Source organism: Guyanagaster necrorhizus (genome assembly GCF_019112545.1).
Source record: "Guyanagaster necrorhizus MCA 3950 unplaced genomic scaffold BT62scaffold_1, whole genome shotgun sequence".
Classification (NCBI taxonomy): Eukaryota; Fungi; Basidiomycota; class Agaricomycetes; order Agaricales; family Physalacriaceae; genus Guyanagaster; species Guyanagaster necrorhizus.
The window spans coordinates 2,710,897-2,737,488 of NW_025064880.1; the positions used below are offsets into that span (position 1 = coordinate 2,710,897).

The 26,592-nt window shown below is 47.6% G+C and overlaps 11 protein-coding genes across 11 annotated transcripts; 5 read left to right on the top strand and 6 right to left on the bottom strand.

The window, feature by feature from the left end:
- Positions 1 to 50: 50 nt before the first annotated feature.
- Positions 51 to 1,478, bottom strand: BT62DRAFT_990149 (uncharacterized protein). The gene is made up of 6 exons (XM_043190204.1): positions 1,393 to 1,478; positions 1,299 to 1,340; positions 994 to 1,241; positions 861 to 939; positions 480 to 811; positions 51 to 428 (listed from the first exon to the last, which is right to left on the bottom strand). Exons 1-6 carry the CDS (start codon positions 1,466 to 1,468, stop codon positions 177 to 179), a joined length of 1,029 nt encoding a protein of 342 aa, XP_043046750.1. The 5' UTR covers positions 1,469 to 1,478; the 3' UTR covers positions 51 to 176.
- A 1,019-nt stretch (positions 1,479 to 2,497) lies between these two features.
- On the top strand, positions 2,498 to 5,514 carry BT62DRAFT_999304 (uncharacterized protein; the record flags this gene model as incomplete). The annotated part of the gene is made up of 13 exons (XM_043190789.1): positions 2,498 to 2,572; positions 2,644 to 2,778; positions 2,837 to 2,874; positions 2,949 to 3,031; positions 3,960 to 4,040; positions 4,079 to 4,317; positions 4,370 to 4,485; positions 4,534 to 4,546; positions 4,586 to 4,652; positions 4,706 to 4,729; positions 4,828 to 4,910; positions 4,967 to 5,149; positions 5,398 to 5,514. 13 exons carry the CDS (start codon positions 2,498 to 2,500, stop codon positions 5,512 to 5,514), a joined length of 1,254 nt encoding a protein of 417 aa, XP_043046751.1.
- A 192-nt stretch (positions 5,515 to 5,706) lies between these two features.
- On the top strand, positions 5,707 to 7,216 carry BT62DRAFT_54108 (uncharacterized protein). The gene is made up of 5 exons (XM_043181312.1): positions 5,707 to 6,032; positions 6,091 to 6,132; positions 6,188 to 6,417; positions 6,479 to 6,557; positions 6,619 to 7,216. The coding sequence occupies exons 1-5, from the start codon at positions 5,951 to 5,953 to the stop codon at positions 7,152 to 7,154; spliced, it is 969 nt and encodes a 322-aa protein (XP_043046752.1). The 5' UTR covers positions 5,707 to 5,950; the 3' UTR covers positions 7,155 to 7,216.
- A 288-nt stretch (positions 7,217 to 7,504) lies between these two features.
- Positions 7,505 to 9,271, bottom strand: BT62DRAFT_940648 (uncharacterized protein). Its single transcript, XM_043187763.1, has 4 exons — positions 9,083 to 9,271; positions 8,622 to 9,030; positions 8,027 to 8,560; positions 7,505 to 7,947 (listed from the first exon to the last, which is right to left on the bottom strand). The coding sequence occupies exons 1-4, from the start codon at positions 9,130 to 9,132 to the stop codon at positions 7,735 to 7,737; spliced, it is 1,206 nt and encodes a 401-aa protein (XP_043046753.1). The 5' UTR covers positions 9,133 to 9,271; the 3' UTR covers positions 7,505 to 7,734.
- Positions 9,272 to 10,954: 1,683 nt separating this feature from the next.
- BT62DRAFT_880488 (cytochrome P450) lies at positions 10,955 to 13,357 on the top strand (the record flags this gene model as incomplete). Its single annotated transcript, XM_043182632.1, is given in 12 exon segments — positions 10,955 to 11,260; positions 11,272 to 11,407; positions 11,470 to 11,621; positions 11,665 to 11,719; positions 11,773 to 11,854; positions 11,906 to 12,150; positions 12,200 to 12,266; positions 12,325 to 12,511; positions 12,566 to 12,732; positions 12,790 to 12,891; positions 12,950 to 12,988; positions 13,177 to 13,357. 12 exon segments carry the CDS (start codon positions 10,955 to 10,957, stop codon positions 13,355 to 13,357), a joined length of 1,719 nt encoding a protein of 572 aa, XP_043046754.1.
- Positions 13,249 to 15,643, top strand: BT62DRAFT_1017825 (MFS general substrate transporter; the record flags this gene model as incomplete). The annotated part of the gene is made up of 12 exons (XM_043178243.1): positions 13,249 to 13,758; positions 13,819 to 13,894; positions 13,945 to 14,015; positions 14,078 to 14,286; positions 14,339 to 14,378; positions 14,437 to 14,669; positions 14,718 to 14,754; positions 14,805 to 14,833; positions 14,888 to 14,960; positions 15,018 to 15,327; positions 15,383 to 15,499; positions 15,562 to 15,643. Exons 1-12 carry the CDS (start codon positions 13,635 to 13,637, stop codon positions 15,641 to 15,643), a joined length of 1,401 nt encoding a protein of 466 aa, XP_043046755.1. The 5' UTR covers positions 13,249 to 13,634.
- A 669-nt stretch (positions 15,644 to 16,312) lies between these two features.
- On the top strand, positions 16,313 to 16,627 carry BT62DRAFT_878843 (uncharacterized protein; the record flags this gene model as incomplete). Its single annotated transcript, XM_043182563.1, has 1 exon — positions 16,313 to 16,627. A coding segment is annotated over one exon (315 nt), but the record flags the coding sequence as incomplete, so codon positions are not given.
- Positions 16,628 to 16,753: 126 nt separating this feature from the next.
- BT62DRAFT_915528 (uncharacterized protein) lies at positions 16,754 to 17,500 on the bottom strand (the record flags this gene model as incomplete). Its single annotated transcript, XM_043183943.1, has 3 exons — positions 16,754 to 16,968; positions 17,122 to 17,227; positions 17,372 to 17,500. The coding sequence occupies 3 exons, from the start codon at positions 17,498 to 17,500 to the stop codon at positions 16,754 to 16,756; spliced, it is 450 nt and encodes a 149-aa protein (XP_043046757.1).
- A 364-nt stretch (positions 17,501 to 17,864) lies between these two features.
- BT62DRAFT_1017831 (cytochrome P450) lies at positions 17,865 to 20,369 on the bottom strand (the record flags this gene model as incomplete). The annotated part of the gene is made up of 15 exons (XM_043178244.1): positions 17,865 to 18,168; positions 18,217 to 18,228; positions 18,292 to 18,316; positions 18,379 to 18,389; positions 18,442 to 18,543; positions 18,598 to 18,764; positions 18,819 to 19,005; positions 19,062 to 19,128; positions 19,182 to 19,411; positions 19,464 to 19,542; positions 19,593 to 19,695; positions 19,754 to 19,851; positions 19,904 to 20,039; positions 20,092 to 20,192; positions 20,243 to 20,369. 15 exons carry the CDS (start codon positions 20,367 to 20,369, stop codon positions 17,988 to 17,990), a joined length of 1,626 nt encoding a protein of 541 aa, XP_043046758.1. The 3' UTR covers positions 17,865 to 17,987.
- A 992-nt stretch (positions 20,370 to 21,361) lies between these two features.
- Positions 21,362 to 21,951, bottom strand: BT62DRAFT_54865 (uncharacterized protein). Its single transcript, XM_043181348.1, has 3 exons — positions 21,910 to 21,951; positions 21,481 to 21,852; positions 21,362 to 21,418 (listed from the first exon to the last, which is right to left on the bottom strand). The coding sequence occupies exon 2, from the start codon at positions 21,800 to 21,802 to the stop codon at positions 21,554 to 21,556; it is 249 nt and encodes an 82-aa protein (XP_043046759.1). The 5' UTR covers positions 21,803 to 21,852; positions 21,910 to 21,951; the 3' UTR covers positions 21,362 to 21,418; positions 21,481 to 21,553.
- Positions 21,952 to 22,667: 716 nt separating this feature from the next.
- Positions 22,668 to 23,237, bottom strand: BT62DRAFT_925802 (uncharacterized protein). Its single transcript, XM_043184894.1, has one exon. It carries the CDS (start codon positions 23,057 to 23,059, stop codon positions 22,751 to 22,753), a length of 309 nt encoding a protein of 102 aa, XP_043046760.1. The 5' UTR covers positions 23,060 to 23,237; the 3' UTR covers positions 22,668 to 22,750.
- Positions 23,238 to 26,592: the final 3,355 nt, after the last annotated feature.

Below are 26,592 nucleotides of genomic sequence, written 5' to 3' on the forward strand. Positions count from 1 at the left end.
ATTTTACATAAATTACATCGCAATGACTCTGGTGAATCTATGGCTATTAGCTCCTAGTAGCCACGTATCATGGAGGGTTATTTCAGCGATGAGATTTCACTCTAATGGCCTACAGGGAAACCATGCAGAAGGATATAAACGTATATCATAGGAAAGCTGACCATCAGTTCTTCCTGTTAATTACTTTCTAGGTCAACCGTAGCATGCCTGCTATCTCCAAAAGCACTATCACAATGGCAACTATCTTCCCTCTCCAACCCACCGTTCCCGAGGCTGACCTCATGGGAGTTGCTCGATGTGCCCTCCGCAGCACGGAGAGCGGAATGTCCACCGAATTGCATCATAGAGACACTGCTTGATTTCCAGCTGTCATTAGGGCGTGATTGTCCCGATGCAACGCGTCCAACAATAAGAGTAGGGGCGAATCCCTGAAAAACCATCAGTTCTTGAGCTACCACAAGGGGGGAAAAAGGACAAACTGTGATCGAAACATATATGACTTGTGGATAAGGGCTCACATTATTGTTGCAAAGGATAAAAACCATCCAAAATATTAGGGAGAAGGCATAGAGCGAAGCTGACTCGACGACAATTTCAATAATGCGATGGTAGGCACCAATGTTGTCTGAAGATTTCCCAGCCATTATGATGCGGTAGATGATGAGGACGGTACAGAGCAGCGTAGTTCCTAAAGAGAGCGAAAGATAAATGGTGGTCCATTCGACCTCTTGTGCAGCGATGGGTCCATTGCCCGATATAGGACCATAGTCTGGTCCATGGATGTTATCAAGTATGGCCAGCAAGCCGAAAACTGTGCTGGGTTAATCTCAGGAGGAGAACAATAAGGCTAAGAGGCATACCATTTTGAGAGAAAAGAAGTAGTGTTTGTAATGCAATGAATTCATAGCGACCGCCCCAAATAACCCAGCAGCGCCAGATCTAAAAAATTTCAATACTCTTCATGAAAGGGGAAGAGAAATTATGGTGGCAGACCATGATAGCATCGGCAATGGTGGTAGCAAGCCCGGATGTGAGTCCGGTTAACCAATGATATATGTGCCACTGATGAGAACTGCTTGTGGTCAGTGCTTGAAGCTCGGTGTTGAGTGTCTCCCCGTTGTCGATGAAGGTATATTTGATTGAGCTCCAGTCGGCTGCCACATAAATTGTAGCCAAGATGTACAAGATGACAATGATAGAAACCATCGCGTTTCTTGCTTTCATTTGTTTTCCTTTCCTCGCTGTAAATATGAAGGTTGTGTGTGCATTCAAAGATAATCATTAAAGACCTCACGTACCTATTACCCATAGAGTGACTGCTAGGGTACACGTATAGATGCCTGTGATCTTTTAGGTTAAACGGATTATGTGCACATTGGTACAGCCACAGACCATGAAAAAAAGCCCCCAGTGGTGCTTCGTTCAGGTACGACTCAAGAATATTGATGAATACTCTGTCCGACGACATGATAGTGGATCCTGGAAAGGCGTGGGCAGAGCTTGATGTTTTTCCTTATATAGCCCAGCTAGCGCAAGTCCCACTGGATTCATCTGTGATAAGTATCTGTGTTCTGTCCATCTATCACCATGAAACCAGTGTTCTGAACAGAAAGCGTGAGATGGAATTCATGATTCTGAGAAATACAAACCACATGGCAACCAGGAACTGTTGGTAGAACAAAGAATCAAGAAGCGTATATATGTCTAGAAGAAATATCAGGTGGATATATTTGGAATATTTTCTATCATCAAATGTGCGGCATGCATATTTTCTTTGATAACAGATCCTGTGATGTTAACAATCTGCAGCTTGGCCCTGATGATGAAAAACATTCAAAACGTGATGGATGAGGCCTCAAAGCTGGAATATATTCACATTTGACAATATGACTGTAGTAGCTTCGGCCTTATGTACCCACTCAATTCCTTCTGTTTTGGTTCTTCAGTCCTGACATCTCATTCCCCCGTCACAACTAAGCAAATACAATATCACTGGCAGTTAATCAGACACCTCTAACATGGTTCTGCTGGTACGGCTTTGATCCCATCATTCCAGGTGAGGAAGAGGAAGGGGTGCAGATACGATCACTTGTAACTGTGTTTGACAAGTAGTGGATGAGATATGGCGTCGGGTAAAATTTTGAGATATGGAGCTTCAGGATTCCATCTCTTGTCGACGATCAGTTGGGGACGTACTTCTTTCGGCGTTGCTATGTCACATTTTAATGACTAGGAACATTGCATGACTCGTAGAGCACTTGGCGAGTTTTCATCGATGCGTTTCTCTTATCGCGTCTATAGTCAGTGGGGGCTGTAGCAGGTGAACAAGATTACCGTCTGGTTGGTCATTTCATTCCAGTCGGTCCTCCCCCTGTGGCGAGAAAGGACTCGTTATAATTACTTTATTTTATTCTTGTCTGGAAGACGTTGATTCAGGCGGGACCAGAGCCAAGAAAGAACCTGAAGAGTCGAAGACAGACCAAATTGAAAATTGGCAATGGGAGAGACCGTGTTTGGATCACATGGTCGCAAATTGGGCCGTGGGAAAGGCTTGCTGTCATCCGGGTACCGGGTACCGCGTCGTTTCAACAAGACCGCCATATTCGTCTAGCTATTACAAGTTTCCTTCTGCGCTCGTCCCAGATCGCAGGTCGTTTTGCAGCCTCACAAATGATTCGACGATTAGCGCTGGTGATAGCCCACAAGGAAACAAATACTGCTAGGATTGTTGTGGAGGAACGTCCGGTCGGACACAGTACAGAATATAGGCGTGGACTCGTGCGTTCATCGTTCTTTCTAATCCGACATTAGGGTGTCATTGATTCTAGTTCTGTAGGTTATGATCAACCTGTATACGCCCTTGCTTGATGAATCGTAATGGCATCCATCCGTGACCTGATTGTTCCAATACGTGTTTGGTCATTACTGCGCTACAGCCATCTTTGTAGCCTCACGCAGTATTCGACGGTTAGCGATGGCCCACAAGTAAGTGAGGCTTATTGGGTTGGAACGCCCGAGCCACGGATGGAGGGTTCGTTCATTGTTCTTCCGGTATTGAAGTGTCGCTAAGTCCAGCTATCTAGATCCGCCCTTCACGCGGTGAAATTTGACGATATCTTTTTGCACGAAGCGAATTGGACATTCAAGATCTCAAGAGATGTGGGAAGGGTAGCTTGAGCTGACAGTGGAGGTACGACATCGGTTCTTCGCCTTGACTATTTGTCAATTTCAGGTCTGCAGGACTGGCGCGGCTGCTTTGATGCATACATCGCGTGCATTATGCTGAATTCTACCTTCTTATGTTCCTGTAGCAATCGTGTAGACCGATTACGCTTTCCGTTCTCTCCAAGGCTTGCCCTTCCCTTAACTTCAAGTGATGAGTGATAGGTATTTTCTTCTGGCCAATGAAGAATCACGTTGACTGACATTTTATGCCAGTTATCTTTATCCACGCAGTGTGTAGCTTCTGCTTGCATTCAAGCCTGTTCTGGTATTAAGGTCCTCTCTACAGATGTACGCGTATAATTGCATACAAGACCCAAGATCGGCAAAAGCTATGGTTTACTGGCAGTGCATATAATGTCCGTCCACCTCATCTCTTCTGAAGCGCATCGACCTGATGATAAAATGATGTCCTTAGATCTGGCTTACTGATCCACTGCCTTTGGTCCCGTGTCCTACTCGAGCCTAAAGATGGATGGACAGTCTTTCTATAGCGTTGAGCTGTGGTGTCTTCATTGCGGCATCATAGTGTAATGATATCCTCTTCTCAGCTATGCTTTGTCTGGTTCGATCCCAGTCATGTCGTTCTGACAGTCTGAAGGTTCCACTGACTTTTTCCTTTGAACTCTGTATCATCTTCACAGAAGGGCCTTAATCTATGTGCAAATTTCTGGCCAGTTCGTGGGCCGTTCGTACCCAGAATGCTTTCTGACTCACTCGATATCACTGGCGACCAGTCCAGGATCGTGGCGATAGGATAGGGAGATATGCTCAAGTCGGACATGATACTGCCTCACGGATAGGGCATGTCGACCTTCGTTTCGACGTTGGAATATCACTGATTTGGATTTGTAAGCGACCTTTGTCGTGCACGTCGTAACCCACTCTCCTGACATTGAAATTAATTGGAGGGCCATTTGGAAGTTGGAATGCCCAAGACGATGGAATGGAGGTACATTCATTGTTATTTCGGCGTTGGCGTATCACCGACACTTGCTCTCAAGATGGACCTTTTCCCGTCTACAGTCTCAGTATCCCTTGAATCTGTATGCTCTGAGCGGATTGAATTTGGAAGATCTGCTCAAGGGCCTGGAGGTACGACCATCAGTTCTTTCGCCTTGACGATTTTCTGGACTTGTGTCTGCAGGTGTACTGGTGCACATATTGGGCCGACTGCGCCGTGCGCGCGCGCACCCCTCCGACAAATCCCCAGGTACTTATCAGCCTACCTCAATTCAAGCTCCTTGCTGTAATCTTTCGCTCGTGCGTTTCCTCTTCCACGTCTCCTGCTGTAAGTTGATGGAGATGTAGTGACCATCACCGTGTTCGTCGTCGACTGTTCCCTACTCTCACCTCCATATAGTGCAAGACCAGAATGACTTTTCTTCTGAAATGCCGATGTGGGCGCCATGTCGAGAATGTAATCTTTGGTATGCCCGTTTTGACTCTCCTCTGATATGCTTCTAATATAACGCCTGCGAAGTGCAAGATACGGAGAGTCGGAGAGGTCAGTGGACACTCAAAAGATCATACAGAGGGACATGTCCTTAGATAGGTTTGTGTCTGAAGCTCATTTATGTTCCTTGGCTGATGTTCTAGCTCCAGACCGCCAGCTCACGAGGCTGCACCCTCCGCTGTTCCTGAACATAAGGTTTTTTAAAGCATATACCGGAGACTTCGAGAAGTCTGTATTGTTTGCAAATTGGGACTGTTGTATTTACTAGGTGCCTATGTCGAGATACAGGCTAACAACATGGCAACATCTCCGTGCATTTTACGTTGTCATCTAGGCGCGAAACTGTACCGTCTATCGGAATCACTTCTCTTTTTTTATGGTGTCTCCGATGTCGCCCCGCCCGAGCGCCCACCATGCATACACAAGTCTCGAGCGATACGACCAGGGTCGGTCGATAATCAAAACCCAATGGTACTATGATAGCTTCCATATGCTGGCAGCCAGTCCTTTCGTAAATATTGTCCATCTGGCTGGACTTGTGTGCGCTCCTATGACCACGCACATTGTGTTATTCTTTGGAAAAGAACTTCTGCCGAGGAGGATTCGCCTGTTCCTGTCCCGTGTCATTACGAAGTGAGATTCCTTCTCCTTTTCGAAGTCTCTTGACTCAAGCTTTGTGCCATAAGGAGATCACTCTGTTCCATTCCGTTCCGGAATAGACGGGCACATCGGATGAACCTCCCCACGTTCTTGTGTTATATCTTATCGGTTATTTCGCTTTGACTTCCAACTGTGGCGTTGCCTCGAAAACAACCTTCGACAACACGAAATTATGAGAATTTCAAAGCTTCTCTGGCATCTCGGCGAGATAATCTTTGAAACCATCATCTCCCTTGATCATCATCTTTGGGCGCTATTGACCTATTCAGTAGTCGGCGTTCCCCACCAGCTCTCGATAGACGGTGATGGAACTTCGCAGTATCAAATAGGCAGTTCGCTTTGAATGGAATTAAGCATGTTAGTTCCATTTACCTGGTACTGGAACAACCGCCTAGCTCAAAGGAGCGTGTTCTTATCAAATGCCTCATAAGCAGTCATCGGTTCATAGGCATTCAATTCTGCAGTTCATTTAACCGCCGACATAGTATCACACCCACCCACGAGGGTTTACGGAGTGGTTTCTTTTCCGATTGATGTTGCGCGTGCTTGGCGGAGTTGAAATGGAATATAAGAACGAGTAATTTGTTCGTCGAGGACTCGTGGTGCTCCAACATGGCCTCCTATCCAGCAGCGTTCTCACTTCAGTACCGCGATACACTGCTGAATGTGACATTGCTCGAATCTCTGCTCTATGGTACGCTCCTCATCTGAAATGTTACCAGTGCTTACCTGAATCGCGTTTTGTTACATAGGGATGTACACTACTGTTGTGGCTTTTACGATCTGGGTAGTCGGTATGCTTTTCGTCTCGATGTCTTGGTCGATACACCATCCTCATGCATACGCTAGCTGTCCGTGATAAAGGCAGAGATCGCCTCATTCATGGCGGACTGGTCCTCGCAATGCACCTCATCGCCACATCCCATCTCGCTGTTCGATGGGATTTCATCCGAGGGGGGTTCATAAGACATGGCCAAACGGAGGAAACGACATACGACTATTTCTTCGATGCGCCCAAGTGGATGCTCCTGAGCACAGCGGCTTTCATGGCAAATACCCTTATCGCAGATTGCATCATGGTAAGCATATTTCTTTATATCCTACACATTCGGACGAGTCTGATGTGTTGTAATGACATAGATCTGGCGGTGCTGGATCATCTGTGGCCGAAAATGGATGTTCGTCGTCGTGCCAGGGCTATGTACCATCGTTGGAACGAGTACGTCCCCCCCCCTTTCAACCATCATCATCGTCAATTAGAACTGACAATCCAAACCCAGTTTTCGCAGGTTTCAGCATCTACCAACAAACGGCTACGCCTCCCCCCGGGAGCGCATGGAGCACCGCCCAGATCGACTGGTTGCTCCCCTACTTCTCCATGTCGCTTGCCGTAACGCTGCTGTGCACGCTGCTCATCATATATCGGATCACAGCTGTTAGACCAAGTATCAAGAAGGAGACGCGCTGGCTCTGGTCCATAGAGGCCATCATCGAATCCGCAGCGCTGTACGCTATAGCGCTGATCATCCTGTTGGCTTTCTACGCCACGAATGATGTGCATACGAACTATCCGATAGTCGTTGCGACTATAATTACTGTGAGCTTCGCTTTGGCGCTCTCTCTCTCTTCCCCGGGGTTGATGGATGTGCTATCCTTAGGGCCTGGCGCCTACGCTGATCGTTGCTCGGGTATCAGTATCGGGCGGTGCGACGATGACGAGGAGGATGCCGGAATCGTCCTCATCCTCGTCCTGGCATATGTCTCCGCGGTCTTTCTGGGCATTTTACTGTCCAAGGAGCGGTTCCACAGAGTGTAATAACGCGTGTCTGGCATCTCATGCTTCTTGCGAATCTGAGGTTGAGAAAGAAAAAGAGTATTTGGCTGTATAAGAAAAGAGTTCACAAAAATGGATCCCATGACTGTTTATGTGTTCCCGTATTCAATCACTTACGCACTTGTGTAAATTGTCCCCCAAAAATTGTCTGCCGGTTGTCAAACATAGATGTGTGGCTGTGGCTATTTCTGGTGTGGATCATTGTTGCAAGCACCCACACATTCTCTAAAAAGATGTATTTAGAGTGGGACTCCCTTGTGCACTTGCCTTGAAGGGTTGGTTCCCTAGATGTCCTCGGAAATAAGCGCTGGTGACAGTTCTAGATCGAGGTTGTTCTCCCGCGGAATCGATACAAACGGAATTGTTTACCTCTAGCATTCGATAACTAGCTGGCAGAAGTGCAGGCAGTAAACGTGAACTGCAAGATTGGGCGAGCACTGGGTACGTACTTGCAAGCAACAGTGACATGATCAAAGTGGAGGTTGCATATCTAAAGTTATGGTACGCACTCCCTCACTCTTCCGAAACCACTCTTTTTGATTCCAGCAGGATCTGATCAGTTTTACACTATTACGTCCCAGGTTCCTTCCGACACGTCCGCATCATTCGTAGATGACACTTCGAATATCTGCGTACTATAAGTCAACGCTAGCGTGCGCGAAGCCACCAAGCACCACACGAGCAGCGTCGAAACGGCATATACCGATCCCCACACCCGGAAGAACGACGAGTCAAAAGTGCTTGCGAGGTTGAGAGTAAGGTTCGCGTAGACGCCCTACAATAAATAAATAAACCCCCCGAATTGAATTGACGGTAAGGCAAAGACGTAAACCAATACGTGTACGGGGGCTTACGTTCGGGAAAATGATGCCCCATATTTCTAGCTTGAAGGGGAGACGCGTTCGACGGAGAGCCTTCTGTAATCCCAAGAGGGCAAATAACAGCCACATCGACGCCAGGGACCACAGGACCACGGTAATGCCCGTGCAGAACACGTTAATGGCGCGGCCCGTCGACTCGTCGGCCAGTAGTTCCGAGTTTCCATAGGGAAGGGGCAACACGGTGCGGAAGAACTGTCCGAGGAGGAGGATGGAGTACCCGGCCTGCCCCATGGGTCCGAGAGGTAGGAATACGGAGGTAATTCGCGAGCCGGGCGGGAGACCGTATACAATGAGGCGGAGGAGATACACTGTTAGCAGCATGAGGGCTAATGATAGTCCGATCGACACCATGAAGATGGAGGCGGTGATGGTGACGAGTGCATGGTCCAGCGAATACTGGCGTAGCGACAACGCTATGGTGCCGCCAGCTGACGAGGCGACAACCAGAGTCACTACCGGCAGCAGCCAAGTTGTCGTCATTCCTTGCAACGCGTGAACATGTGCCGTTTGCCTGCAATTAAAAAAAAAACAATCAAAAGCAGCGTTCAGGATAATTTTTTTGGCGTACTTGCATGTAATACAAGACGCCGAAGCAACATATGAAGGAACAGGCCACGTCCAACCACCATAACCACCAAATGGCATATAAAAATGGCTTTCCACCGAATCCATAGTCTTCATGGACGAGGCTGACTGCCGTCGTCAGAATGGTCACAGCGCCCATGGGAAAAGTGCCGGTGTAGAGGCTCTGGGACGGATGACGCATCATTGAGCTCCACGAGTCGGGGAACATGGCATAGCGAAGGACGGAGACGGACAGGCAGACGACGAAGAGACACGTATCGAGGAAGAAGAACGCGAGCGCCATGGTCCTCATCATCATCCCGGCAGAGCCCACGCCATACGGAAACGCATGAAACAGGATGCTAATCGACCCAGTGCCCATGATGACGGCAAACCATGCGGGAGAAAAATGCCTGCAAAAGACTCAGCTGTAGGTGTGTCCAGAGTAAAAAAAAAATAGGTCACCTAACGATGTCCTTGAAAGGCTTCTTACCCTCGGATTCGGATTCGGACATTGTGGAATGGAGGAATCAGGACCGCAATCCCCACGAGGCTTGAGAAGACAGTCGGAAATGAATGGACGCAGGACGCGTTGGTGGATGGAAGCAAATCATATCGGAGACGCTAGAAAAACCTAATTGTGCAAGACCAGAGAAACATTGTGTGATTGCAATCACGAGTTCCCGGTTTTTTTGTTTGTCCCTCTGATGACCACGTGCCGGCCGGGTCCCCACGTCCAGGGAACATGCTTTAGTGGAGAAGATGTGAACTATTTTACATTGCATGGGACATCCCCCCAGACAGCCTGAGTGTCAGATGAGCCAAGACAATTGCTACCAGTGCAAAAACTCCCGAAAGAAAAGAGAAATCTAATGGAATTCGTGCTAACTCTTTCAGACTTGGACTCGGAGATGAGCTGCCTTGGACAGTGTCTGACTGGCACTGCGGGCCGGTAGGGGTCTCACGTGATCTAAATAGTTAATGCCACATTGTTCATCAAAAACTACGCGGACCGTGACGATTTTTTGGGTACAGCATTGCCCGTCGTTTCCACACTGGGCGTCTAGAACGCCATGTTTCTGAGTGGTAGTAGGGAAGCAGAGGTCGTCACAAGCGTGAACAAGGTTCGTGTCCTCCTTTTAACATGAAGAAAAAGCTCAGAAGGGGTTTTCCGCTGAATGCAGACCTTTAACGGTATTTGTGTCTTATCAGGTCGGTGCACTGCGATTTTTCTTGGGCGGACGACTCTAAATTTTTGCAGCTTATACACCCTCGCTTGAGATTTGACCCTAATTCAAATCCGCGCCTTCATTTGTCTCAGAGGATCAAGTATGACATATTTATGTATGGTCCGTAACGCCAGCAGATTATTGAAAAAAAAAATACTCGCGTACGGCTGAAGATTGTGGGTACGCGTGTTGGATGCTACCGAAATAGTTTGTTTTTCGTTTCAGCTTTCCAAAGATGTAGAATTCTAATTTTTTCTCCTTCAGGTTGCTATTTTGAGTTTTGGAGAGATTGCTCAGACTCGGACGATAACTCGTTGTAAAACTCTGGACAACCATAGTGCTGCTGCAGAGCAGTCTGCACGTAACTTATTCTTGCAATCCACCAATCACTTTCGTGACGTGTCGACCTATCATTCTCCGACTTCTAACACTATTTGGATATTTAATCCCCAGTATACGTGTCGTAATGACCGGCCTTCCATCCTCGTTTCTTCCTAACGGAGGATTGACGTTGCTGCAAACCTGGCCAATAACATCTAATGTCGTTTCCCGTCATCTTATGCAATAATGCATCAACACGTTGATCGATATCTCGAACGATAGATGACTAACACAATGAAATCAACCTAGCCTAATTCAAGAGCGACTCTGCTCCTTGATCAGATCTGCAGTAACACCACCGCCGAATCTTCTTCCTTGATCACCTCTAGTAGCACCAGTGCTCCAACGCGAATGTCCTCCTCTTCTCATGTGGAAAATAAGACGGCTCGACATCCATAATCATCCCGGAGATTCTGTTCAAGATTCGCTTCGCCGACAAATTGTCACTCCGCTCAAGTCTTACTTGACAAATCCTTTAAGCCCGACTTCAGTAATCTTCCGGAACGCCGTATTATTCTCGTGTCAACGACTGAGTCAATGTACCGTAAGTCATTATTTTTGTTCTGGCTTCTATGCCCGTCATGAAATGAAATGGGTCATTGTTTGTTACAGTATACAGAACCCGTCCTGATTGTGCGACTTGATAAACGAAAGGGAAACTTGGCCGTATAAGACGTTCGACTCAAAGTACTTCCTTCTCAGCATCCCGACGGGGGCAATTAGCAATATGCAAACGTTCTTGTATCTCTTGGGTGTCTTTGTTGCGGTATATGCCTGCGTAACACTCCTCGTACGCCACAAGTCGTTACGGAGGGTTCGAGGTCCACCCCTCCCTTCCTTTTTACTAGGTCATTTCCAACCTCTCCTCCCGATTTTCATATTTCTCTCAGGTCATGAATGGGTCATTCGCAATCGAGAAAACATCGGAGATTTAGAAATGGCTTGGTATCAACAGTATGGCGGTGCTTATCGAGTGGGCGGGTGCTTCGGCATGACGTATTCTTTCTTTTACTTTGGGAACGAGAAACTGAGTGTCCCGTCCAGCAAGATGTACTAATCATTTCGGATCCCAAGGCCTTGCAGTATGTCTTCCACACTTCTGGATATCGCTATCCAAAAAGTCCGGAAGAAGATCGTTTCACGGGTATCATGTTAGGACCAGGCGTGGGGACAGTCGCAGGTACCGTATGCTCTTACTCAAGTTTTGCCCCTTCTAATAAGAGAGACGGACGAACTTTTCAGGCGAAATTCACCAACGGCAACGTAAGATCCTCGGTCCCGCCTTCTCGACGTCACAGCTACGCCAATTTTTGATCGTGTTCCAATCCGCCGCATCGAAAGTCGGTATTGAGCTCCAGCCCAGAAATTCGGACCGTCTAATTGCAATTAGCTTTGTAGAAAAAGATGGAGGATTCCACCCAGACAGGGAAAGGAAAGGTCCTTGATATATTCGAATGGACAACCAAAACATCACTCGATGTCATCGGCAAGAGTAAGGTCGTCGTCTTTTCTGCACTTGATAGTGCTAATTATGACATTTTCCAGCTTCTTTTCGGTATGAATTCAATGCCATGGATGCCATGGACAGGCAACAAACGGAACTCGAGTCTGCTCTGCATAATATGCTGTCAGTTATTTCTCCCATTATTCTTCTGGTCGAGCTCATGACTGCCGTTAGTGGCGAGTCTCAGATGTGGCCATCATCACTAGAGCTTTTGTACTTGTCGCTTTGGCGTTTGCTTCCGGACTGGGGTCTTTCTTTACTCCAGCGAATCTCTACCAGAGGAACACGACGACTCGTGCGGTTCAGGACCACAGCCAGAAAAGCTGCCCAACAATTATTTGCAAAGCAGATATCTGTTCTTGCCGATAGTGACATTCCTTCAGAAAAGAATATCATCAACGTCCTTGGCATGTTACGCTGTCCTTCCTTCCCCCCGTGTTTCTCAGACTCACATATATCTACTTTAAGCGCTTTCTCACCTCACCGAAGGACCCAAGAAAAAGATGACTGAGGAAGAGATTTACGCGCAGTTTGCGTAAGCTTCAACTTCTAAAATAAATTCTTACTGTGCTGAGCTCAACTTCCATCCATAGGACTTTCATCATGGCGGGACACGACACGACTGCCCTGACTACTGCCTGGGTGCTCTATGAGCTAGCACGTAACCCTCGTGATCAAGCTGCGATCCGTGCAGAAATCCAGCAAGCCAAAGCTAACAATAGCAGGCCGCTTTCTTCCAATGCTTATAATTCAATGCCTACGCTCAATGCTGCCATCAAGGTATCACGTCCTACTGAGCAGTTAGTTGATCACCACTGATCGTTTTTACGACAGGAAACACTTCGACTACTCCCACTTAATCACGTCCTCCACCGAATTTCCGGCAAAGACGATATCATACCGTTGGGCGAACCTATCACCACCACTGACGGCAGGATCGTGCACGAGGTACGCGTCTCGAAGGGACAGATCGTCACTGCTTCCGTGTACACTTACAATCGGTGTGTTTTTTCACATCCATTGTCTTCATCAGCTGTTTGTTTTACGGTATGTGCTAGCCTCCCGAGCGTCTGGGGCGACGACGCCGAGCAGTGGAATCCGCAGAGATTCCTACGCCAGCGAGAGACTGAGCAAGTGTCGCTAGGGGTATTCTCGAATTTGTAACGTGCCGTTCTCGCGTTGGACTTGGGGACGAGGGCTGATCGTCTTTCTTTGTAGGATGAGCTTTAGTGAGCCATTGTTCGTTTTCCGGATTACGTGACCCGGAGAGCTGATCCACGTATAATCAAGGCGGGGGGGTCCACTCTTGTATCGGGTACGTTCTTCTCCAATTCGCTACGATTGAGTGTCAAAATACCGAGACCATCCACAGATGGCGATTTGCGCGAGTGGTTCTGTGCCGAATAATCGCAATATCGATGTTCCATCATCTTTCATCTTTCCAGTATCATGGAAATCCAGGCCTTGATCACAGAGTTGCTGGGTGCCTTTGAATTTGGTCTTCCGGAGGAGGATTTCGTTATGCTGCAGTCCCCTGGACACAGAGCGGTGTTTCCTCTGGTCCAAGGGAGAATACACGAAGGCGTCCAGATACCGCTTCGAGTGTCGGTATTCAAGTCGGAGTAGTAACTTTCAGCTTCTCATAACTAAACTTGATCCACTTTATAACCTTGCACGTTCCTCGCGATAAAATAGATACCGCTTCTTAGTATGTTAGCATTGAAGGAAGACGGCTAGATAGTAATCACCAGCTTGAAATCTGATGGCCATGTGGGTGTTGTCCGTGGATTGATGACCCCATGACCGCGACGGAAGGTCCTGACCGTGACGACAGATGGCATACAAATAATACGCCAAATATCCCTTAGCCTTTTCTTTTGTCATCCTTGTCACCAGCCTCCGAATGGCTTCCGAGTCAACGCCGCTTCTCGACGAGGTATCTCGTCATGAAGAAATCTATAATCGATTTTCCCCCGCGAGGAAAAGGACAATCGTGGCTCTCGTATCATGGAGCGCTCTCGTTCCAAGTTGAGTTCAAGATATGTCAATATCAGATATAGAAGGTGGACTGACCATCTTATCGTCAGTGTTCGCGTCAGGAACGTTTATACCCACCATACCTCAAATTGCTCACGATTTGAACTCGACGGGTTCCACAATTAGGTACCTAAACCGCTTTGAGAGTATTCTCTCATCGTTAACGAATGCCATAGCTTGGCCGTCAGCTTGTCAATGTTCGCCGCCTCACTGGGTGGTATGACTTGTGCAACATACAGCGGTTTCTGTAAGTGCTGTGCTCTTCAAGCAGCGATGCTCCGTGCTCTCTCGCTCACGGACACGTCGTAGACGGACGACGACTAATATACCTTGCCAGTGTTCCATTTCTCACTCTCGGTTCCATTGGCGTTGCTCTGTCGCGCAATGTTCCGGAGATGATGGTCTGCCGGTTTATCCAAGCATTTGGGACCTCAGGTGGGATGTCCGTAGGGGCAGCAGTCATAGGTGACATCTACAAGGTAACCGAACGGGGATCAGCAATGGGCACATTCTTCGCGGTGTGTGTCACACTTATACTAACCGTGCTCACTCTTCTAACAGAGCTGTCAGGCGACCCTACTCGGTTCCGCGCTTGCGCCTCTAGCAGGAGGTAAACATAATACAATACGTCCTTTCTATCTATCATTTCATCATTTCTGATCCTTTAGGATGGGGAGCCCATTATGCGTCATGGCGGTGGACACAGGCCGTCCTTGCCCTAGCCGGATTTGTCGGGTTCGTTCTGATATTTCTCTTCCTTCCGGAAACAAGCCACCCAGGATCGCGGGGTATCGACAAGATGCATGAAGATACAGATGACATGCCAAAACGCTGGATGTGGGTCTGGCTGAATCCCCTCGCACCCCTGGCTCTTCTACGTAGTCCCCTTTTGTTGCTAATGGTACGATAATTCTTTGCTATGTCGTGAAAACTTATTAACACCATCTAGACATTTGTTGGCGCCGCAGTCTTGATATCATCCAGTGGTGCGCTTTGAAAATTTATCTTTGTTAGGTTTCTTTATCACAATTTCCAGCATTGACCGTACCTATCGCGTATACCATTGTACGCCCAATTGACTTTTCCAATTTGGCCGACACACATACACATATCTCTTAGGGCGCGAAATATAACATCACCAACGAATTTATCATCGGAGCCTGTATTCTGCCAGGAGGACTAGGCAACATCAGTACTAACTTTCCCCCCCTTCTTTCGCATCCCCCCTTCTGAAGCTACCACCTTGTAGTCGGCGCACCATTGGCAGGCCGTCTCTCCGACCGCATAGTTATCGCCTCTCGCAAGAAATACGGCACCGACTCCTGGCGTCCAGAAGAGCGACTGAAAGCAGCACTGATCGGGACCCTCATCCTCATCCCGCTGCCCGTCCTCCTCTCGGGACTGATCACACAACTTATCGACAACAAGCTCGGCCTCGTCTTGAACCTGATATGCTTCTTCATCAATGGCGTCGGCGCGAACACAGCGCTGACCCCTCTTGCGGCCTATTTGGTGGATATCATGCATGTCCGCAGTGCGGAGGTCATGGCGTGTTCAACGTAAATTTCAGACCAGGATGCGTCCATGACTTGACTCGCTTTTTTTTTTCCCCAGGTGCTCCCGGGCAATGATAGTTGCTGTAGCTGTCGCCTTCGTGTTGCCGTTGATCAACCGTTGGGGTGTGGCCATTGCCTACGGTATCATATCATTGATCGGGTGGTTTGCTTTTGTGTGAGCCAAAAAAGTTCTGGTTTCCCTCCCCTCCCATCTGACTGACATTGGATATACGACAGTTTGTTGTGGGTAGCGATAAGGTATGGGAAGCAGATGAGGGAGTGGGTGGATGTGGGATTTTCAACGGCGGTAGATACCTAAGACATTATGGTATTTTGTAGAAAACGGACAGGGAAATGATTCTACATCCTGATATACTTGGGAGGGGTCTGAAAATATTATTATGACGCATGTATTCAATATCCAATCAATGTCGTTAGTTTGAACATCACGCTGAGAGTAAGCTGTCTGTGCAGGTATCATAGTAAAAGAGGACCATCCGATATGCCGCACCGTAAGAAAGTGCGGCCAAAAAGACTGCTAAACCAAGAATTCTTCGATGTCGATGATTTGGCGTAAAAGATAATAAGAGAAAACAGGACAAAGAAACGTGTGAACTTGCTACGTTAAATGTAGAGTCGGGAACTGGTCTCTCTCAATTTCCAAGAACTATTGTCCCCGGGCCGGTGCTAACGGCAACGTCCCGTTGGTCATGGCATGATTGCGGACATTGATCGCGATTTTTTTCTGCAGCCACCATTATCGGACTTCTCAACTTGTTGGTTTTCCCTTTCGCCAAGGTTCTCTATCATTAAAGGGCCAAACATACTCCGAGGTCGAGGTACGTAGGAAGCTACTACCATTTCAGTTTCGAGCTCTATTTCCTCAAGAAGCTGAATCACCTTTTAGATGCTGCAGGGTAGCATCTGTATTTGCTCCAAGTGTGGTTGCTCCTCCCCTATAGACAAGCCACAGATAAACGTTCATCTTATGCAGTCATTCCTGTCCACCGGCACCTTTCCCTCTGGCAAGGATTTTCAGCGAGCACTAAAAGCCAAGGAAAAGCTTGTCGAATACTTGGCGCATCTCGATGCTGAAAAAAAGGTCATGGAAGAAGCATTGGCCATCTACAAACGCGTTTTATCTCCAGTCCGTCGCCTTCCCCCGGAACTGCTGATGGAAATTTTCTCATGGACGAGAAATTCACAGTCTTACCACGTTCATCGTATGAAGGGAAGTCCTTGGGTAGTTTCACATGTTTGCAAAACATGGCGGGCGGCTGCCCTTTCTTGCCCTGAACTTTGGACCAACTTCATTGTGAGCCATCGTTCCGTACACAGAAAAGACCCTTGCTTCATGCTTATAACTATTCTGAAACGCTGTCAAAAACTTCTTCACTTTGTGTTTCGCTCTATCGTGAAGCGTACCACCTCAGAAGAGGATGAGAAGTTCAAGGCACTCTTCCAAATACTCCTTGCCCATTCCCACCGCTGGTCCGTGGCTGATCTCAGCCTCGTTTCCGATCTTGTACCCATGCTTTCTCAAATACGTGGTCGCATTCCAAATCTTTCCCGCCTCTATCTTTCCTCCTCTTATCCAGACGTCGACGTTATTGACGGTTTTGAATTTGCGCCACGTCTTATAGACTTGACCATCGACTGGCAATTTAATCAAAAGACACAAATCCGTTTCCCGGCTTCACGACTAATCAAATTTATTGATCGCCGGATCCCTGACCCTCGACATCCACCCCAGCCATCGAATCTCGATATCATACGGTCTGCTCCCGACCTCCAAACCTTCCATAACTCCGACGCATTGCCGTCCCGGATCATTCCCAGAATACAGCACGACCATCTCACTACCATCAACATCTGCGATTCCAGCTTGCTTGGTAGCCTTTCGCTACCAGCTCTAACGGATGTCACCCTCGCGCGTCCACCCACTGGGTTTCCGCCTCAAGCAGACAGGCTTCGGGCTCTGCACGACCTCATTTCCCACTCCCTCTGTTCCTTACTCTCCCTCCGGCTACTCGAAACCCCCCTGAACCATTATCTCTCCGGCATCCTCGAGCGCTCCCCAAAACTCGCATCCCTGAGCCTCGAATTCTTCCAGTGGCGGCGGTCCGACGACATTTGCCTCAGGTCCATCATCGCTCGTGACGGATTGGTGCCGCATCTTAAAGCGCTTATTTTCTTACGCCATTTTATACGTTTTGGCGACACAGAGGAGACGGGTGCCAGGTTTGTTGACGCAGTGTTCGTTGATGCGGTGGCTATGAGATGGAAGAGCTCGTATTTGAAGACGGTCCAGATCGATGTGGATTTACCAGTGTCGTTGTCCTCCGCTGACGTCTCGCGGCTGAAAGGCCTGAAGGAGGAAGGACTCGGCATTTCGCTATGCGCAAAGAGCTATGATGGGTCAAAGATAATCGTATGACCTTCAACTGTTCATACTTGCGTTTAGTGATAACGAGCAACACGAATCACCCCATTTGGGGATATTTTCTTATCCTTTTTTGCAAACGTCTATGAGATTCATCTTCAGTTTGTTATCGGGTGAAGTCGAAAGCCATGGCTAGATTTACATTTTCATTACAGTTACATTAGGGAAGGAGGGGGAGGGTTAACCAATATTAAGGATACATGGGTTGTACAGCTACCCGTCATTCCTCGCTGAGGAGGGAAACGCGTAACGGAACCTGCTCCCCTTCGTGGGCCCTTCCCTTCACGGCCGGTGTAAGAGTCTGTGCTCCCGGAGCGTGCAAAAGCTCTAATCCTTCTTCGGACGGGCTAAACTCAAACTTTCCCAGAAGCTCCGTGACGAGGACCTGAATTTCCATAATCCTGCGCTCGAATAAGTATATAACACAGAACGATACGAACAACACTCACGCGAACCTCCACCTGGAATGTTGAACTATTTAGCCCCAACTTGAATTGTCATAATTATGAAGCATCGAAACGTACCCGATGCATGCACGAATCCCTGCACCTAGGAAATAAGACTGGTTATTGGAGAGCCTTTGGAGCGTGATCAGTGATCAAGTTACTTACTGAATGACATCCTGTGAATAGGACGATGAGGTCAAAGTAGCACAAGTATAACAGGGTCCTCACAGATTCGCATAGACTCCCAAGGGCGTTTGCTTGCTCCACGAAGGATGTAGAAATCTATCGGAATTCCAAACATCCGCATCGTGTCCCCATACGCTCGGTAGTCTGCACCGGCAAATATCAGATGGAGAAAAATCCAACCGCAGCGATGACTCATACCGGTTGTAAGTGTACAATGATGCCGCGATGACTTGCCCCTTCGGAATCGGAATATCCGATACGAAACTGCCATCTACTGCGATAATGGGTTCTGAGAGAGGTATAACGTCGTCCTGGGCAGCAACTCGGAGCAAGGTAGTAACGAAAGGGTGAACACGCAGGGTTTCCTACAGGGATAAAATCGAAATTTGATCCTATCCATTGCGAGTTAGAATACAAACTTTGATGACAGCATTAAGCATAGGCATGGAGTCGTAATCACTCGAAGTGAGATCTCCTTGGCAGCGTTCCTGTGTCTGTAAGATCTCTTCGCGGATCTGTGCCTGGATATGTGGATTACGACTGAGCTCGTACAGGACCCATGCTGTAGTCGTCGCGGTAGTGTCATGGCCAGCGAGAGTGAAAGTCCTTGTTAACGCCAATTATTAGAGAAGTTCCATAGAAAGAAAGATAACTGAACACACGATAATTGAGAATAAATTTCCTCATCGCTCATTCGTTTACTCCGTTCTTCCGTAAGGTAAGATAACGCTGCCATGGATGTAAATTCGATACAGATAGAAGGACGAAGAAACATCGCAAACCAAGAACATTCACAATGTCCCTCTCGGCTGTGTTCGGGTCATTTGCAACCACATCGACTTGCTTCCGAAAGATCTCGCCGGCAATTCTCTGCGAAGAATTCCTGAACTGCAGAGGTCGGAATGTATCTCTCGTCGGTATCGGATTAAGCACTTTCAAGACAAAACTGGGGAGCATGCGCCAAAGAGACGCATATAGAAGATCCAGGGGCGACAGAAAGTCAGCCTGTATGCTAAAATTTCAGGTTAGATCATAGCTGAAAGTAATTTAAATGTGGCGCTTACAATATATTGTGGAGAGCATCCCGGAGCTCCGATGCCAGCTCTTCACCGTCGAGAGCATGGAAGTGGTATCGGAAAGCAGCTGTAGAAATATTCACTACCAGACAAATCTACAACATTAAAAAAGCCTACTTATGCCGATGATGTCCAATGCAACTTTGCTTGTCCATTGCAGAACATTAACCACCTTACCTGTAGCATCGTCCTGAATATCGTTCCTGAGTTTGCCTGTTAGCTACCGTGGAACAAAAATCAGACGAGATCTATAGGCATAAAGTAGCTAAAGAGTTTACTCTTGACGCAAAATTTTGGAACAGAGGAAGAAATTGACGAAGTTGAGAAGCTGAGAAAGCGGGGTTCATGATTTTTCGCTGTCGTTGGTGCACGGTCCCTGGATGTAAACGAATGAGAGATGCATAATACAGAAATGGGCAGACTGGTACCATCGACTGTCACCAACCCAGGTCCGAAAAACGCATGTGCTACTCGACGAACATCGGATGTCTTCGGGAATCGGTATCCGGATGTGTGGAAAACGTATTGCAGGGCCCTTGGATCAGATAGCACCAATACGTCTTGCTATATTACACAAAAAGTCAAGTTTAATCAACCGAAGATAACGCATGCTGACCCAAACGCACCCGCCGAGTCGATATGCCGCCCCGTACTCTCGAAGCCACTGCATCTCCAGACCACCAATGTGATCCCGCTGGCGGATCATCCATTCGTGTCCTAGTAAATGGGGTTAACGATACAGGGGAGAAACTAAGCAGGTAACGAACCCAACAGAAGAGAAGGGCGCGGAGGACCACGGACGTTTCGCACTGCTTTGTGCTTGGACCGCGTTCGGATGACAGCGAGGATGGATACTACGAGAATGAGAATGAGGAGATGTGAAAGAGACAGCATGCGGAAGATAGTAGAGAAGAACGTACACGCTGATTATTAAACAACCCTATGTAACACGCCGAAGATATACGTACAATATCACACTTCGCGTTCCATTGTTCAAGGAAGAAGATCCCTCAATGCCCAAACATCGCACGCTGCTCTGCGGAAGCAGTCGTATTTTGTGGTGCGTTTCGCGGAGAATAACGCACGAGAAGAGTATTATTGGCCAGCTATGGTGAAAGCTACGACATCATAAGAGGACGGAGTATTGATAACACAGAGGAGCGCATGGTTTCGGTGGTGCTAAGTTTGCGGAATGCCGTCAGCTGTACATGGCCCGGAGCGATATCAGGACCCGTGGACCACCAGGATGATACAAAGCTCGAGGATTATTGCATAAACAGTGACCACGTAAACTACCATTTTGTCAGCTACCGTGAATAAGCCGCGTCCGTTGATCCCATGCCTAGAACGCCAAGATTCTATTGGCAGATGTTGTTAAAGACCCAGAAAGAGCAGGAGAAAGGATAGTATTTGAGAATCTAACGGGCGATTAGTGAAGTTAAATATCCCTTGCAACATGAGATGGACCTACGCCGTTGTGACTAGCAGATTAGCAGACATTAAAAAAAACAACATATTCATTTAAATGATGATGGTCGGAGAGAGAAGCTTGGTTCGAAATTGCCCGCGGGCTCCAATCTATTCTCGACTAGTGTGGTATGATTAACATGGAATTCCCTTCTCTTCATCAAACAATTTAAATGTGGCGTGCTCAAGGAAGACACACGCCAGAACGAGGTTACCAGAGTAAGAGCCTTGTTGCATGACATCTGGTCACCTGCCACTAGGGGGTGAATAAACACATCCGAAAGATTCATCGGTTCTGAATGGTCGGAAAACAGAAGTGAGACTGAATGATTAGAACAGGGACTGACATAGAAAAACGCAGGATAGTAATACGAGTGCAACGCCTGTAGAGTAGAGACGTTTGGTTCGTATCCCGGCCTTCAAGAAATCGACGAGGATTCCACTCTTCAGCATCATCTCCCCATACAGACGGAAGTCTATACCCCTCAATCAATGAATGACTCTTCCCTACGCTCAGCATAAAAAAAAGTTTACACACCGATTATAGGTATACACAGAAGTCACGACGACTTGTCCCTTCGAAATAGGGACCTGCGAACGTGCTTGACCATCTAGAGTAGTGATAGGCTCTGCGGTGGGGAGAACGTCGTCCTGAGCCGGGGCACCTTCATCACAACCTTTCTAAAGTGATTTAGCCGCATCGTATCTCTGCTGGGCAGCCACTTTAGTGGTACAAGCAACCACTCAGGATGAATGCACAGCGCCGAGTACAGAAGCTCCAGAGATGTCGGCCACATTATAGGCTCGCCACTGCTCCGAAATGAGCACGCAAAATACCATTCCGAAATCGACATATGCATACAAAAGCATGTCAAGGCTTCAGCCAAACGGCACCGCTGAGTAACAGTACCTGTGTCAAAGCATCGGAATAAGTATCAACCCAATGCCTTGTACCAAACGGACCTACACTTGGGACACCGAGTAAACGTGAAAGCGGGCCCCGTCGAATCACTTGGTCAGCTATGCAATGTCAGCAGCTCTTCTTTGGCTTTTCGTGTGGTCCTGGGCGTCGGATCAGCAATGCAGGGAAAGGTCGTCTTGGACTTGCACGGAAGTTTTTACACACAGAGCGTACGCGTACTGAGAAGTGCTCAAATAGCTCGCTTCATTGATCTGCTGCGCAAAGAGTACCAGGCTGGGAGAGAAAATCAAGATATTTGTTTGAGATACTAATGGAAGACCTCATCCGATGACAGGCATACGTGAAGACCCTTACAATTGCAAAGGGATGCTTCGTTAGCCAAAAGACATGTACCGCTCGAGGATAACAAGGAACATAGGTCAAGAATGCCAGCAATCGAATAGATACAACTGATCGGCTGGCGAAAAGGCCGCTGCAAAGGGTGGAAAGATGGTCGACAAATGAGATTGTGACATGAGTATTGGGAAGCAAAAATAGGTGTCTGATTGCGAAAGAGAAGGGTATCAATCATCACCACGTGTTTCAAATTTATTTCTTGTTGATCCATAGTATTCCCGAGAAAAATAAACCATTTCCTGGAATGATATTAGCTGCGATCGAATCAGAAAAAACGTCGCTGGCCCGAGTTCCTCGACCGTTACACCATAGCGCCACAATGGTGCCTCTACATTCAGCAGTACAAAGGCGCCTCGCCTATCGATCATCGATCTTTATACCCAAAAGGGCAAAGGGTAAAGACAGGTGCGGTCGGTACCAGTAGACCTGCAGACACGGCATCAGCAAGACGTCAAGATGAAAGAAACGATTCTCATCCCCCCCATACCATTCACGGTTCTAGGGCAGCGTTTCTTGAGGTTATCCTCCAGGTTCGATTCACTTGGCACAAAGGCATGGCCACGATCCGCGGCGGGCAAGGATCGATTCGAAGAGCCAGCGTTAGCGAAGCTTCGACATCGAAAGAACAATAAAAACACCACAGGTGATCCATCCCAACAATTCTGGCAGCATTCGTCCCACTCAGAGCCTGGCTAATCGTCGAATTCTTCGCGAGGCGGTTACGATTCATCGAGACGCAGGAATCGGCCTGTAGAGCTAAAGTCAACAAAACGCAAAACATCAGATCAGCCCCCATCATCTAACTGTCCTGCGTCCGACCGGCTGTTCCTCCACACCACCTTGGCACTGGCAGCATTCTCTTCCTGGGAGCGTTGTCGGCTTGTTCCACTGCCACTGTCACTGGGCCATTGCTAATCCTAGCCTGGAGCGAGTGAAAGAAGATTCATATCGGCTAAATTCATAAAAATCCCCTTGTTGGCCAGCTGTTGATGAGTAAGAGCGCGTCCTTTCCCCCGATCCGATTTACGGCCACGTGATCCAAACGCGGTCTGTATCATTGGCAGTATCAAATGCCGTCGATTCACCGATTCAGGCAAAATTCAGATTGCAAGGTATTCATGATAATTGGAAACCATACTTCTCTAATATATGACAATCAGAACCAAAAAAGAAAAAAAAAAGTGTAATCACGAAAACGGGATCGACAATACTTATATCAGTACATCGGATCGAACGAAGAGGCGGGTCTACGAAATCCCAGCTGCTTAGACGGAATAGAACGGTTACTTGACACGCTGAACCACGAGGGAGCCACAGTATTCTTTAAAAGTCGGATGGTGGAAAAGCAAAACGCGGTTGAAGGAGAAGGATTTATGTAGAGATCTGGAAAAAGCGACGTATCTTCGGAGTCTCACAACTAGATATACCGTCAATCTTGGTTTCTTTCCTTCTCCGACTCCGTGTATAGGAAGAATAAAATCAAACAGATGTACTTATCTTATTGTACCCGCGTCGACTCAAATAATAAGAGCAGGAACTGCCATAGGAAAGGCAGAATAATAATCTGGGCTCAGCATGCAGAATATTATAGCGATCTCTCTTGTACCTGAACCTCAACACGGAAACACTTGCTACAGTTCGTAAATAACCTAAAGGACTCGGCACAATCAAAAAACTTTTTTTTTTCATCATCGGCATCGAAAACGAGCTCTGCACTGGAAAAATAGCAACGATAACCTCATGGCTGATCCTCAAGCCTAGGTAAAACCAAAAATTAGCTCTCTACTCAGGCTCAAAATATACAGTATCCACCTCATTGCTCTTCGTCTGAGGCAGTGCCATCTTCATCTGGTACAGCGAACATGGCCATGGTCACTAAGTTTCAAAGTTAATCTGCGTGCGGGAGGTGTGGAAGAGGAAGCGCACGAGTGAGGATCACAGCGAAGAGGAGCTTGGACTGCATGTTGATGCGTTAATGGTGGGTATGTAAGAGGCAAGCTGTTAAGTACCTGAAGAATAGCCGGAGTCAGTATTTACACAAGTCGAATACCTGGCACGACTTCTTGCCAGAGAGAACGGAGAGTGCGATAAGATTACTGCCAGTGTGAGTTTTTCGAATACAATTTTAGAGATGTGCAGGCGGTCTTTGGTATGCATCGAGGTACCAGAAGCCTTGAGATATGAATTCAGCAAAATGTCAATGCGAAAGAACGGATCCCCGTACCTCCAACCCTTGAAGCCAGATTAGACGGCTACGATTCATCGAGGAGGCGTAGTAGTCGACCTGCAGAACTTAGGTGAATGACACCTAAATATTGAATTACAACCAGAGAAATGGGTCCCACCTGCCTAGTACAGCAAACAGGAAGTACATGGGTAAGGATCACAGCGAGGAGTTTGAACTACATGATGAGGAAGAAGCCAGGCGAAAATTACTTTTTCTATATCAGATGGAATTGTCCGAGATCAGTCAGCCAGACATGACTGTTGTGACAGATGACAATCATCTCAACCCAGTGTACGAATTCAGCCCGCAACTCTAAAAACGTACGCACGTTCGATGGACCTGCAGACACAGATATACAGGAGACAACATCTCTACGATTCTTTCGCATCACCCTATTCATTCAGGAATTAACTTTAGGATAGCCGATTGAGAACCCCGAATTCTCATGAGCCAGTCTTTGAGGGTGCGAGGCAGTTCGATGAACATGTTTACTGAGGCGAGGTACGTGAGGAGGGTCGAGCAAAAGTTAGTTACCCCCCCATAAGTTTAGGAACGAGTACGCGCTTTCATCTGACCGCAACGTCCCCCCCATTTTATGTATCCGTGTGGTGCCTATAACCCAGAGCGAGTATCAAAGCTGGACGAAGAAGAGAGGCGCATACATTTTCCCATGATCACTTCTTTCTTCTGAGATACGGACTTTGCTTCACTCGTCGCGAATATCGTAGTCCCTAATCTCATGAGTGAACCGCAAACACAGGCAGACAGACACATTCGTATTGAAAAAGAGTACAACAACATCCTCCGACTTCAGAGCCCGTTAGGTGGGGGGAGGGGGATTACCGCCACCGACAGCCTAAATACACTCAAGAGTCCGCATCAAAACACTCGAGAGCATCTGCAAGAATGACTTACGTCGCCTACAGACGGTGGGGGTGCGCCTCCGCCAGGCCAAATGGCATCGTCTCCCATGGCAGAGACGACTAGGAGCATTACAAGTCAGTATAGGAGGAGGAGGAGGAAGAAAGGACTATCACAAGCAAAGGAAAGAGTTATTACAAGCACGAGTGGCTTCAAATACATGAAGAGAATACCAACATGTTCGAGCACGTCGAAATACCTAATATGCAGGCCCTTGAAGGTACCCAGACTGTGATAGAAATCTTGCGCGTACCTACGCTAACGAAAGAGGCCGAGATGTCAGTGTTATTGTCAGACTAAAACATCATTCTGGGCCTTACTTCGGAATCCAAACATGCCTAGGCTAAGAAGGAACACAAACCTCAAGCAAGCGGAGTGAGAGGAGAAGCAAAACACACACCACACTCTTAAAGCACCAGCTGGAATCGAACAAGCTCCAAGTTTTGGGGTACTGGTACCGCCATAATGCTCTGAGATTGAACCAGGCAGAGCGTCGAAACTCTCTGCACCGCCAAATATACTGAGGCCCAGAGCCGAAAGGGAATTGACAGGCGAGAGGGACAATCAATCAGGAAAATGTTTTGGTGCTAAGGACGGTATGAGCAACACCGCGGTGTACGGCTTAGCATCGAAGCTCCAGGCCCTCGAGAGTACAAAAATGCTTTGTTCAAGCTTGAGAAGACGTGATGGAAGAGAAGGGGAATTTCCCATGGACATCGTAGCAGCTTTGTGCTCAGCCAGGAATTTGAAACTGTCTCGGATGAAAACGATAAACTTTGGGAGACAAAAAAAAACATGAAGTATCATTGGTTGGATACTCAAGTCACAGCCTACGAAAAAAAAAAAAAACATTAAGTAAGCGGAATAGCTCCCGAGTACCTCATCGATATCGCAAAGAACGACTTCCCTGACCAAGTCGTGCTTTAACTCTTCTCGAACAACACCGCCATTGCCACCAGCACATTCTCAGGGTTGGGGTGACTGTTCAGTGGCGGATGAGCACATTTCCCGATACCTTATCGGCCGACGGACGATAGAGAAGGAAAAAGGATATGATTCACTGGCACGAGAACTCATCACGCACCGTGCATTGGATAACACCATCCATCCAGCACTAGGAACATTTCCGAATTCAAAAACCAGGATGACCTGGTAGAGGAAACTTTCTCGGACGTGCAAGATAT

Excerpts from the sequence above, each read along its gene's own strand:
- BT62DRAFT_990149 (XM_043190204.1), bottom strand. The coding sequence starts at position 1,468 with ATGTCGTCGGACAGAGTATTCATCAATATTCTTGAGTCGTACCTGAAC. Across the intron at positions 1,242-1,298 it reads AGTCACTCTATGGGTAATAG|CGAGGAAAGGAAAACAAATG; the intron begins GTACGTGAGGTC and ends TCATATTTACAG. Across the intron at positions 429-479 it reads TCATATATGTTTCGATCACA|GGATTCGCCCCTACTCTTAT; the intron begins GTTTGTCCTTTT and ends ATGGTTTTTCAG.
- BT62DRAFT_54108 (XM_043181312.1), top strand. The coding sequence starts at position 5,951 with ATGGCCTCCTATCCAGCAGCGTTCTCACTTCAGTACCGCGATACACTG. Across the intron at positions 6,418-6,478 it reads TTATCGCAGATTGCATCATG|ATCTGGCGGTGCTGGATCAT; the intron begins GTAAGCATATTT and ends GTAATGACATAG. Across the intron at positions 6,558-6,618 it reads ATGTACCATCGTTGGAACGA|TTTTCGCAGGTTTCAGCATC; the intron begins GTACGTCCCCCC and ends ATCCAAACCCAG.
- BT62DRAFT_940648 (XM_043187763.1), bottom strand. The coding sequence starts at position 9,132 with ATGTCCGAATCCGAATCCGAGGGTAAGAAGCCTTTCAAGGACATCGTT. Across the intron at positions 9,031-9,082 it reads CCTTTCAAGGACATCGTTAG|GCATTTTTCTCCCGCATGGT; the intron begins GTGACCTATTTT and ends AGTCTTTTGCAG. Across the intron at positions 7,948-8,026 it reads GGGGCATCATTTTCCCGAAC|GGCGTCTACGCGAACCTTAC; the intron begins GTAAGCCCCCGT and ends TATTTATTGTAG.
- BT62DRAFT_54865 (XM_043181348.1), bottom strand. The coding sequence starts at position 21,802 with ATGCATATGTCGATTTCGGAATGGTATTTTGCGTGCTCATTTCGGAGC.
- BT62DRAFT_925802 (XM_043184894.1), bottom strand. The coding sequence starts at position 23,059 with ATGATGGGGGCTGATCTGATGTTTTGCGTTTTGTTGACTTTAGCTCTA.